This window comes from Microcaecilia unicolor, chromosome 13 (genome assembly GCF_901765095.1).
Source record: "Microcaecilia unicolor chromosome 13, aMicUni1.1, whole genome shotgun sequence".
NCBI classification, from domain to species: domain Eukaryota; kingdom Metazoa; phylum Chordata; class Amphibia; order Gymnophiona; family Siphonopidae; genus Microcaecilia; species Microcaecilia unicolor.
The window spans coordinates 56,976,580-56,989,900 of record NC_044043.1 but is presented as its reverse complement, the minus strand read 5'-3'; the positions used below and the strand labels follow the sequence as shown (position 1 = coordinate 56,989,900).

General features: G+C 40.2%; 1 protein-coding gene across 2 annotated transcripts in view; it reads right to left on the bottom strand.

Moving 5' to 3' along the window:
• Nucleotides 1-13,321, bottom strand: part of SSH2 (slingshot protein phosphatase 2) — a 282,722-nt gene that overhangs the window by 39,267 nt on the left and 230,134 nt on the right. For both annotated transcript variants that reach the window (XM_030222192.1, XM_030222193.1), the window contains 4 exons: nt 11,390-11,584; nt 7,343-7,436; nt 6,939-7,067; nt 2,833-2,879 (listed from right to left, as the gene is read on the bottom strand). In XM_030222192.1, the coding sequence (XP_030078052.1) occupies nt 2,833-2,879; nt 6,939-7,067; nt 7,343-7,436; nt 11,390-11,584 (465 nt within the window). The remainder of the gene's footprint in view (nt 1-2,832; nt 2,880-6,938; nt 7,068-7,342; nt 7,437-11,389; nt 11,585-13,321) is intronic.

Here is a 13,321-nt window from a genome sequence, read left to right as displayed (position 1 = left end):
TGTAATTTATAGAATACTGTAAGTTATGTGCTAAAGTACTGCATTTATGTGCATCAACTTATTCCTGCTATTAACACAGCATAAGTGGGCATACCTAAACGCTGGCTCAAAAATGCTGACTTACACTAGTATTCTATGACAGAATCTTGGTGCCTAGATGCTGTCATAGAGTTAGCACTTAGCGTGCTGCATCTAGATACCAGAATAATTGTGCCCAGTTATAGAACTGCCCCCATTGTATGCAATGGCTGAGAGATGACAGCTTGTTCCCTCAGATTCAAGTATTCAGAGTTATTACCTATTCCCTGGGTTGGAAGCAGCTTTTAAAGTGCAACTTACGGAAAGATGAGGACATTTCATATGGAAATCAAATTTCTGGTACTAAAAGCAGGTGTGTTAAGGTTTTTGAAATGCTAAGAGTGTAAAGGGAGGAACTGAGAGGGATTGGAAACAACAAAAAAAATGACACAATGCACTGGTCCTCTTTGGGTGGGTGGCGGGGGGAGGAGAATATTTTTCTGAGACTTCCAAATCAATCTGGCTCATTTTTGAACTTGAGGTGTCTTTCCATTGTTTCTCCCCTCCAATTCCAAATTTGATCCCATTCCATTAAATTTGTGGAGAGTTATTTTGTCCCTAGACAGCCAGGTACACATTTTCAAGCCCTTATGTATAATTTTGTTCGATTCTTTGGATTGAAAAGAATTATACAAATTACTATAAAAGCTTCAGCAGCACTAAAAATTATGCTTTAGCATTTTGTTTCTTCACTAAGACTGGAAAAACATGCATAAACTGTCCCCTCGAGGGGGTTATCTTCTGCTGCCCTGACACATTTAGGTCAAATGAAGCTCAAGTTCTCCATAAATAAAACCTTTTATATTCAGATCAAATGAACGTCTGAACACTCTATATAAAGAAAGATTTGAGGAGTGTGGAGAGAAAATGTCTGAGATTGTTATTGACAACTCAGTGAAGTAAGGAAACCTTTATGAAGAGGAGGAAACAAAAGAAGTGGCATATTTGGTTAAAAGGCCTTCAACTTTGGTAAGTTTACTGTAATGGGGCTGAGAAAGGAGGGTGCAACGTCTCTACACTAAAATTGATTACAGTCTCATTGCTGCTCTTTATTTTACATTATAATGGACACCTTGTGCAATAAATTCATTTGCCAGAACGTAGACGTGAAGACATTCCTTGTTGAATAGCAGAATGTGGTTCTGCATTTCAGAAGGAAAATTTCAAATATCTGTCAGGGAATGTAAAGGGTTAATTTCCGTGCATTTTTTCCTTATCATATTCCCATATACTTCTTTTACAGAGACCGGGAAGCCATTGGGCCAGCCCAATGAGATCAAGTTTATTGAAGGTATGAAAGCCAATAGAGGAAAATCAAACCAGAATGTTAGGTGCTATATAGCATTTCACTCCATTATGAGAACTTAGATTGAAGCAGAGGCTTATCAGCATGCTCTAAGACTACAAGGCAGGTTCCATTCTTCAGTCTCATGCAGTATTCAAGACCTGACTACAGTAGTTGATTTCAGGCCCAAATTATAAAACCATGTTTTGAATATCAGAGATAACTTAATTCTGTTTGTAGGCCTGAAGCAATGAATAATTTACTGCCGAAGTACCCAGACACTGATCCAGCTCCACATATGTATTGTACTGTGTGTTTAAATATCCATGTTTAGTCAATAACATATCACATATAGGCCCTAACCTATATGCATGTATTTCTTTTGAACTTAAGTATTGCTGTACTATTGTAATTAAGAATACTGGCTTCTATGACTCAGCATGAAGCCTTCAGGCAGGGGTAAGTGAGAGCAGTAAAGCTGTCTAACAATAAGCAGAATAAAGGGAATTGTGTACCTGTCAGTGCCTATGTGCCCGCCTGCACGTAGCTGACGTGACAGTGAAAACTGGGATGAATGATTTTATAAAGGTCTGAAAAGGTCAGGTACTTTTTGTAAAGACTATTTTCCTTCAGGGCTGATAAACCACCCAAGAAAACAAGAAAGATTTATGTAAGAACATGCAACTAGTTGAACTAGTCTGTAACCTAATAAAGAGTGATCAGGACCACACCTCACTGCTGAGTGTAGGTGCACCCAACACACAGTGAGCCGTATGCATTAGCACCCTTATAATACCCTGCACTCAATCAGAGGAAGTCGGGGCAAGCAAGGAGATGTTTTATGTGAAGGTTACAAAAGAAGCGTGTGAGAGGGGAGAATGGGGTGAGGTGGAGAAGGGATTATAGGGGGGAAGGGATGAAGAGATTTGTTGTACATGTCTGTGTCAAGCACAAGTTGGTTTCTTCAGGGATTAAAAAAAACAAGGATGACGACAGGGGATTACTTTTTAGCTTTTCTGTTCTTGTACCCCATGAATATAGGGCAAACTCCTGAAAAAGTGTAACCTTCTGAATTAAGGATATGTATTCATGGACATGTACACAGTTTGTCAGGGCACCTAAAAATTCTATTCTAGGCAGGTAAAGTGTGTGCATAGAGCTTGTATGAATATACCTATGTGGTAATGTATACACAATTGATTTCATGTATTGATAGGTTCTTGCACAATACAAACTGTGGCTTAAAAATTGAATAGCTCACACAAACATGAAACAATACTTTCAAATCAGGAAAAGTTAGTTTTAAATAAGAAACCCAATTTGTTATTTTAGCCATGTACATCACTACAGTGAACGCACATATAACTATATACAAGGAGCAAAGTATAGATGGGGTAGAACTTCTATACAAATCTAAATGTCCACTTTATCAAGCAAGTAGCAAGTACAAATGGCATTATTTGGCTCACCCTCTGTTCTGTAAGTCTTCCAAATTTGAGGCATTCCACTCAGAGCCCTGTGCAAAAATTAAAAAACAAAATTTATTATAGCTGAATTTCTAAAATTCTTGCAAGCAGATCAGGACTTAACTGCCCTTAAAGACACTAATAAGAAAGGAATCCCAAGGGGTGGAGCTGCTGCTTACAGTCCCCTTCCCTCACTGAGTGTCATGAAACAAATACTCTGATTTATGGAGGTGAGAGAGGAAGAACGAATAATGTCCATTGCAAAAGCAGAATAGTAGTCCTGGGGTGCAAACTAGGATACCAGAGAGAAAGAGAGTGAGAATGAACGTGTGCTGAAAATGTGCAAAAGCCTCATCTATCCCAAGGATTAATTATGATGTACCAACATGTGCTTTACATTACTGCAATGCAATGGGGTTAATTGAGTGCACAGGAACTAGAAGGGATTTGGTTGATCTGAGTGCAAGTATGATGGGACAAACTTTCAGAATGTGCAAAATTTCACTATCTGTATCCTTAAGCTTTTTTTAAATTTTACATACAAGTTACAATATTGGAGGGGAATAATTTCTTTCATCATTTAGGCAGCTTAATATTAAAAAAACATTAATCTATTAAATTTGGACTGAATGCTATGACTATATATGTGATTCCAGCTCACAGACCTGGAAATTTTTGGTCAGGGCCCTAACCATTTGTAAGCACTGTACTAGCTCATTACCTGACTGCAGCATACCATCCTGCTTATGCTTCTGGAACTAAAGGCCTGTGCAAGTTTGCTCATAAAATTCCCAAAGTGAGCTGACGTTTCAGGTGTATCCATGACTAACAAAATACAGGCCCAGTTCTTTTTTAATAGGATGTACTTTAGTGAAAAGCATGTCCTACTGCTTTTCTCTATAGATTTCTTACAGGTAAAAGCAGCAGTCAGTTCCAAATGACAGGCAGCAGGTATCTAAAAACTGAAGTTTTACACATTCTTAAAAAGGAATATTTCAAGGTAGAGTGGAGGTACAAAATCCAGTGGCGTTCCGAGGGGCGCTGACACCCGGGGCGGATCGCCGATGCGCCCCCCCCTTGCAGCGCGACCCCGCCACCCGGTGAAGGGACTCCCCCCTACCCCGGCGAAAGAACCCCCCCACCCCAGTGCACGCTGCGCGCCGGTCAGCGTCGTTGGTTTCCATGCTCCCTCTGCCCCAGAACAGGTTACGCCCCCACCCCTTGGTACGCCACTGACAAAATCATATTCATTTTGAAAATATAAATATAAATAAATAACAAAATGCTCTTTCAAGGCAAACCATCTTTGACTCGGTACAGAACAAATACTGCTGCAACAATGTGCTAGGAGCTGGGGAATGACCCTTCTCTTCTACTACTGTTTGTGATCAGGAGGTTAAAGTCTCAGGAAGAATAGGGAACGGATTGGAAGATATGGTGGCAGTTACTGGTCCAAAAAATCTCAAGGGAGGAGGCGTACACATATATGTCCCCAGCTCCAGGATCTGCTCTGTCCTCTAGAAACTTGAATTTAAAGTCTGTTTTGTTTTTACAATCTTACATGGTTTAACACCACCTTATATTACTTTGCTTATTACTCTGCCTTCTTTAAATAGATCTTTATGTTCTAATCATTTTTTAATCCTGTACTTCCCAGAACCTAAAAGTTACTAATGTCTATGTTTGGATATCAAGCAACACATATTTGGAATCCTCTTCCCAATTCCTTAAGAATTTCACTAATTACTTATTATTTTGGTGTGATCTGAAGACTATTTATTTTTTTTTAGATTTTGACTTTTGTTTTTCCTGTTTTAAGATGATTTATGTATTTTTGTGACATGAAAGGAATGCCTAAATCTTTTGCAATCTGCCTTGAGCTGATACAGTAAACAGGGCCAGTCTTAGGCAGGGGCGACAGGGATGGTCGCACAGGGCCTCGCACTCCTAGGGGCCCCGCATCTCTGGCATGTCTGTCCTCCTGTCTCGGAACACCTCCCTGCTCCGTACCTTAATGTGCATCCACATTTCAATAGAGAGCATCAGGCAGCAGCAATTTTCCTATCCTGTCAGCTGCCAAGCTCAGAGCCTCCTCGCTGCTGTGTCCCACCCCCTTTTGATGTCACTTCCTGATTCCTCAAGGGTGGGACGCAGCAGCGAGGAGGCTCTGGGCTCGGCAGCTGACGGGATATGAAAATTGCTGCCGCTCTCTACTGAAACATGGTGGATGCATATCGAGATATTGGGTGAGGTGGGATTCCAAGAGCTCTAAACCTCCTTTTAAACTGATAAATTATTGCTTACGGTAGCGGGCGGGCACAGGTAGGAGGGGCCCACTGACCTGGTCTGCATAGGGCCCCACAATTGCTAAGACCGGCCCTGACAGTAAAGAGTGGACAATAAGTCACAGTATTAGTATTAGAAAATAAAGAATCTTTGCCTTCAGAAAGCATGGGATTATATATATTCTAAATGAGTTTGATTTTGTACCTCCCCACTCTGCACAATGACCCCTTCAGTTATACTATCTAAACAACCATGGAACACTGAAAGCAACAACAATCCAAACACTTATGCATTCTATATTTGTCACAAAGCCAAGAGAGAGAATGCCACCTGAAAAATTCAGTCTTCTTCCATTATTTTTCCACTTCTATACAGTTTTCTTGGTTTGGTGACAAATGCAGAAAGCATTAGTGACTGAATTCTAGTGACTCTCAGGCCCTTTTCTTTCAATGTTTCATGTTTGTTCAAATGGTATAAAGTTTGAGGACAATTTGAAAAGTGATTTATGCAGGCAAAATCAATGTTAATGGGCTGTTTGAAAACAGCCCTCCCTCAGTTTTATACAGAGACTTTTTGCCATGTTGAAAGATGTTCCTGGGAGCATGGTAGTTTGGTCTGTCCTGTCTTTCCCTGTAGTGAGGCAGGCAGGAGATTGGGGTGGGGGGGATAATCCCCTAAAAAACAAAAAAAAAACATTTAAGAAACGCTCCTTTCACTACATTAGGCTATACTATGCTAGAACAATTTTAAATTCAAAATATACCTTTCAATAGATCCAACTCATTTTGCCAATATGGTTGTTTAACACAGTCAAGATTTTAAGGGGCTTCGATGTTAGCTTCAGAACTTTTAGTACAAGAATAGTGCTGGACAGACTTTTACGGTCTGTGACATGAGAAAGGCAAGGACAAATCAAACTCAGTTATACTTATAAAGTATCACATACCCTGTAAAATTAATTTATCTTGTTGGGCAGACTGGTTGGTCCTTTCAGGTCTTTATCTGCTGTGATTTACTATGTTGCTATGTAAGATGGCGACCATGTCTTTCATATGTAAATTTATACTAACAGCTGACTACTGAATCCACAAATCACAAACCCCAGTGAAACATATGCCATGTCGGATGAGAGATTCCCCCAAGCCGACAAATTGAGATGAGTACTTTAACTTTTTTTTTTTTTGGCAAAAGCAAATTAAATAAAGAGCTTCTATAGAAAAGGACCAATGAGGAAATAAGCCTGTAAATCACGATGGTCGAAGTTTGTTAACCCCTTGTGGCGTGGCTGAGGTCCATTAAACTAGTATGTGATTTAATGATCATATGGATCAGTGTTTCCCAAGCCTAGTCCTTGAGTACCCCTTGCCAGTCAGGTTTTCGGGATATCCACAATGAATATGCATGAACTTGATTTGCATACACTGTCTCCATTATACGTAAATCTCTTTCAAGCATTTTCATTGTGGATATCCTGAAAACCTAACTGGCAAGGGGTACTCCAGGACTGGACTTGGGAAACACGGATATAGATGTTCGGGTTATAAGGATGAGTGTGAACTGAATCCTGATATCAATAAGTTTTGATAAGGCAACATAGGTGCCTATAACTTTCTAAAACAGGCAGCCAGAAATAGCTTCAACTGTTATACCTGCTCTGGAGGTGGTGTAAATTATGTTGTGTGTAGATGCATTATTTTTTTTTATTACCATACAACTATGCAATTCCTGTAAATAAATTAAATTTTCTGCTACCTCAGATTTTATTTTAAGGAAGTAAGAATATTCTATTAATAGATCCGTTTCTTGTGGTACTCAGGACTTACGAGAAAAACATGGTCAAATATCTGAGTAGGGCTGTCCATCTGTCCAAGGATCACAATCATCTCATTATCCATGAACTCCTTGAATTCCCGTAGATTACAGACCATCTGGATCTCCAGCTCTGTCCGGATCTGGCAAGAAAAGCGTTGCCAAAATGAATTACTGTCACTACAAGGAATTTGAAGGCAAAATAAGAGGGCAAGAAAAGGATGAGAAAATGCTGTTTTTCCACTGGAATCAACAAAGAATGCAACCTGGACATCAAACATGAGCTACCATAGTACAAACTAGGTCACAATGTAAAAGAACAGAGATATGCTGAGTTCCATGGGCCAATGATGATATGCAGCAGGGCACTTACATACAAGACAGTGGTGTGCAGGGAAAGGTTCTAGTAGTCTCTCACCTCCTTGGATGTGATGTTTTCCAAGTCCTTCTGCATCATGATCTCCCTCAACTTGACTTTTATTAAACGCTCTGTGCGCTCCCGTTCCGTTGGGCTAGAGAACAAAATGAGAGAGAGAGATGCATGCTGGGAGAGAGGGTTTTCAAGTGACAGGCTCTTTATTCTAGCTAGCTGTGCATGATTATTCCAAGAAGACCAACTGCACTGATCAGGGATACTCTACTCTGGAATGCAAGTTACCTCCTTCATCCAAATATCTTTTCTAACACCCTACAGTAAGGAAAAGATGCAAAAACAAAGCAGTATGTCAGTACTGCCTCGAGGCCACCAGCCCAGTCAGGAGCACAGATGGGAAATTAATTGGAGCATTGATCTAAACGGCTATTGTATGATATAGTTTATGTATCCTGTCTGGTTCAATTGTCTGTGGTTACTTAATATATTATAATAATTTTATTGTAAACAGTATTAAGGTCTTTCAAAAGGCAGCACATCAAATCTGAAGAACTCACTTATACCACACAAGAGAAAATTAAAATATAGCTGTAGATCCTGCTAAGCCACAGCAGTACTGTGATTGACTCAGAGTTACTTGTATAGACAATGTTGAAATGCTTAATCTGACACTAAAGCCTCTACACAAATAAAAGCTGTGGAATTTGTTGCTAGAGGATATAATCTAGGCTTCTAACCTAGCTAGGTTGCAAATGGAGTTTGGACAAGTTCCTGGAGAAAAAGTCCATTTTTTTTAGGAGTAAGCAACATGAAATGGATCTCATTAAGGTCTGTCTGGTACTTCCAAGTGACTTGGACTGGAGGACTACCTGATAGAACAGCAGGTTAAGAATCACAGAAGTCATGGTTCAAATTTCACTGACTCCTTGTGGCCTTGGGTAAGTCAATTAACCCTCTATTGCCTCGGGGACAAATGTAGAATGGAAGTTCTCTGGAGATAGGAAAACACTTTTTGTATCATCTTGAACTAATGCTGAAAGGACGTGAGCTAAATCTAATACTACTACTAGACAAAATGCTGGGTTTGATCTAATCCAGCTTGGTACTTCTTATGTTAATTATTCCTGTACTAATAAGCTTAGAAAACAGTAGATTATACTTTAGCTGGGCCATTACAACACTTCTTTGGAGGATCAAGTCTTTAAACACAGACTTCTATAACAAACGATTGTGGCTCAGCTCCTATTATATAATGCTTAAATAATACAATTATTTTTCCTCAGAAATATTTCCTTAATTATTACTTTGAAAGGAGTGAAGCCTGTGAAAACTGGGATTGCTTTAATCAGTGGGATTTGAATTAGAGATTTGAGTATATGTATCGTTAAATAATTTCTGGGTTTTAAAAGACAGAGAATGTAATCAGATGTATTATTTCTAACTAAAACCTGGACAATAAATATGTTCTTAATGAAATGAATTGACTATACGCCGTATTTGGTCTTGAGGAAGCCAACCAGATGATCAATGTGGAATAATGTATTAGATGAGTAATATCTGGGGATAATCAGGTTAATACCATGTTTTCTTTTTTCTGTTTACTGTTTAATTGATCTCCTTGTCTTATTTCACTCTCCCTATTTTTCTTCACTTTGTGGTCTAAGAAAGAGAAAGATTGTATATAATCCATATATCTAGTTGGGATTGTTTTCTTCTTATATTGTATTAATGTGCAATCATCTCTGTATTACTGTTTGCAAGTGACCCTTGTAAAATGAAAAATTATAAATGATTTAAATTTAAAAAAAAAATTATTTCAGTCTGCCTGATTTTGTTTTAATAATGTCTAGTTTATTCATTCTACAAAACTTAACATTATTTAACCCATATTGGTCATGCTAATATATCAGCAAGATGGGTGCACAATATTCCTTTTTAGTTTCTATTATACTTTTGCATATTTTGTGAAGGTTTAATTTTTCCCTGGTATTTTTTTTTCTGACCAGAGTATAACAGATATTCGTTTAAGCCATCTTTAGTACAAAATCTTTTGCTACTCTCTTTTGCTTTCTTTTTCAAGCCGCATGCTTGTATCTATTCAAACATAACTCTTCATTTACAAGGAACAATAATATGCACAGGTACCAAGATAAAATAGTATTTTGCAGATTGTGGTTATACATTACTGCTTTCTTAGTATTCCCCCCTACCTTTTCAGGAAAGGTATCAGCTCTCTGCCTCCTTATATGGCGATGGAGAGACTATAAGCCCTGCACACATTCCTAAAGCCCTGCTGCCTATGGTCTTATCACAGTTGGTAAAAATAGTTCCACTAATCAAAGGATGGAGGTGGTTTCTGTCAGAATCAGTTGTGTGTGGAACTCAATCTGACCCATCCGTACATCAGCAGGAAAAGAATACTACCTTCACCTAGCGTGACAATAAATGAAGGGCATTCTGTGCTACAACAGCACTCTTTCTGTCTGAGGCTTTCTATCCAGACCAAGCTTAATGTAGGCAGATGGGGAAAAGGAGAAGGTGAGCACAAGCTTATATCTTTATCCTCAATAAAGTGCCATAATCCACGTGTACTTCATATTCCTCCTCTCCTTCTGCCACATGAAATTATGGCATATTTAAATAATATTTAGTTACACTCCAACCAGCAGACTATAATTTTGTTTACTTCCAATCAAACTAAAGCAGCGGATTCAGAAAGAGGCTAAAGGGTTATTTTACCACCAGAGATAAATGATCAAAGCAAAGGAAGGAAACTAAGTGTGAATATTACTGCTCAGATAGACTCTATCTTGAATGGACAGGAGGAACCCAATGCTTGCGGATACCTGAAGAGAATTCTTTTCAATCTGATAAGATGACTTTAAGACAAACAATTTATAACAGAAAAGTTAGGTTTTGTGTCTTGTAACAAAAATGGGAACAAGTAACCTGAACTGGACATTTCCACTTTAGCTTTCCAATCTCCATGATTTTTTTTTTACAGCTGTACACTATGGACTCCTGAGAGCGCAAATATCTTTATTACCTCAACAGAACCTCTTCTGTAAACAGACCATCCCCTGCATTATACAAAGGCACAGCCAGGTGTTTGTGAACATAAACAACACCAGTTGACTATAAAACAGGAACCCCCCCCCACCCCCCCCCGAAACTAAATGAACATTAATCGAAGCTGCAAGAAGGGACACTGAAAAGCAATATCAGGAAGTACTTTTTCACTGAGAAAGTGGTGGATGTCTGAAATGCTATTCTGCGAGAGGTGATGGGGATGACATTGCGATAGAATTCAAAAAGGCATGGGATATACACAGAGGATCCCTATATGGGAAGAGGATAGAATAAAAGTAGAGACAATGTCTACTCAAGTAAACATAACTGACTCACAAATGAAAAGCACAGACAGAGGTAACATGAATAGAGCACCATGTACAATCCTAATTGGGGGGGGGGGGAGAATACTTGCAAGGAACAGTAAGTTCAACACTGGCTACTTTTCTGAGCAGACAGACTGGTCTTCATCTGCTGCCATTTAGTTGACAAATAGCCTTATGATTAGTGCAGTGGCCCTAGAACCAGGGGAACTGGATTTGATTCTCACTGCAGCTCTTTGTGACTCTGGGCAAGTCACATAGCTCTCCATTGCCCCAGATACAAAATAAGTACCTGTAATTAATATGTAAACCACTTTGATTGTAACCAGAAAAAGGTGGTACACCAAATCCATTCCCCTTCCCCTATAATGTTACTATAACATATCTGAGACATTTTCAGAGTCAGACAAGTTTCTGCTCTCTTTAGGACAGAAATTAAGAGCAAAGGCAAACCTTAGTGCAGGAGTAGCCTAGTGGTTAGTGCAGTGGACTTTGATCCTGGGGAACTGAGTTTGATTCCCACTGCAGCTCCTTGTGACTCTGGGCAAGTCACTTAACCCTCCATTGCCCCTGGTACAAAATAAGTACCTGAATATATGTAAACCGCTTTGAATGAAGTTGCAAAAAACTTAAGAAAGGCGGTATATCAAGTCCCATTTCCCTTTCCTTATGTTTACAGAGCTCATTACCACATACTTACACATCAGTGAAGAGCACAGGGGAGTCTGATCTGTATGACTGCACATCCTGCATAGCATTCCACTCGTTGACAGAAGCCTGGTCCGAGTTAATGTGACTCTCATAGTAACTCACCCAGGTGAGAAAAAGGCTCCCTGGATAATAATTATGAAGCCTGGCCACCTCACAGGCCTTGTGCAAACTCTGCAAAGCGGACCTGAAAGAATAAACTTGGGGTCAGCTGACATCTTACCTTTTAACCCAGGACAGCAAATATATCACATGACATCTCAGCATCAGAACCAAGAGGTAACAGACATACGGAGAAATTAGGTTTTACCTGATCATTTTCTTTCCATTACTCCTTCCCACTACTCCAGAACCTGTGGGATAGTTGTGTCCATTAACCAGCAGGTGGAGATAGAGAACTGAGATGAAACATTTCTCTTGGCATCCAGTCCGGTATTTATATAGACAAGCAGTAAGCAGAAACTAAGAATAAATACAACCACCTTAAACAACTCGCTAATCTAACACTAACAGACAAGCAAACAAACATGTGTGGACCTCTCTCATCGCTGGACAACTTGTAGAGAACAACCATGCAAGGTGACAGTCATTATTTGACCCATTACTTCACACCAATTAAACATCTCAAAAACCTTAGGTGGGCCTCTGGAATAGTGGGAAGGACTAATGGAAAGAAAATCATCATCAGGTAAGACCTAATTTCTCCTTCTGTTACGTGGCATCCCACATTAACGTGGGATGTTTAAAAGCAATACCTAGAGTGGGTGGGATCCTGGTGCCACCGCCCTAGGACAGAAACCCCAAAACTGGCTTCCAAGCATGTCGTAACATCCACCTTGTAGTGCTTGGCAAAAGGTATGCAGTGTCAACTATGTTGCTGCCTTGCAAATATCCGAGGCAGTAAGGCAGTCTCTGCCCAGATGTCACTGTAAGCCTCGTAAAATGAGCCCACAAGGCCTGAGGAGCCTTCTTCCCCCACAAGCAAATAAGTTGACATGACAGTCTCCTTCAGTCATCTAGCAACTGTGGGCTTGAAAACCATGAGGCGAAACATCAGTTTACTGAGCCTCCTCATCCTATCTGCGAAAGAATGGAAGCTCCACAGATGATGAAATGCTGATACCATTTTTGGAAGAAAGGAAGAAATCTTGCACAGGGAGGCCCCGCCTCCGAAAAGCGGAGAAAGGTATCCTGACAAAAAAGCCTGAAGCTCCGAAACCATAGGTGCCAACGCAACAGCCAGCATGAACACGGTCTTTAGTGTAAGATCTTTCAAGGAGGCCTTCAGGAGTAGCTCTAAAGGAGGCTTCTGAAGAGCCCGAAGGACATTTAAGTTCCACTCTGGACACAGCATACAAAAGGGATAAAACCAAAGCACCTTGCAGATACTCTGACTGTCCCTGCTTTAGTAAATAGGCCTAGTCTAAGAACAATTTAAACTCCAGAGGAAACAAAGAACCTGAAGCAGCTGAATGCTCTGTCAGGCCCTGAGGCTGTAAAATGGTGGCTGTGCTCTACATGTGATCAGAGGCTGTTCCTCACTGCCAGTCAACCCCGACAAAACGGTGCCCGTTCCCACGCATCAAACTGTACACCGGCCCTGCCGGACAAACCAAAGTCCCCAATATATTCAGATGCTGTGCCAAATCAAAAGACGTACTGCCACCAACCACTTCCTCTATGTACTCAGATTTGTGGCTGGTGGATCTCACAGCGGGAACACCTTTTAACTGCCTCTGCTGGAGTTGCCATTCACCCCGACTGTCACAAGCGTAGCGCAAAGCGGTCCCAAGCTGTGAGTCAGGGTCCTTCCCCTGCACCAAGTACAATTTGCAGCCTTCCAAGCGGTTCAGAGTCAAACTTTAGTAGGATTTACCACTGCTGGCTGCTCTGCCCAAGCTCACAGTCTCCACACATCTTACAC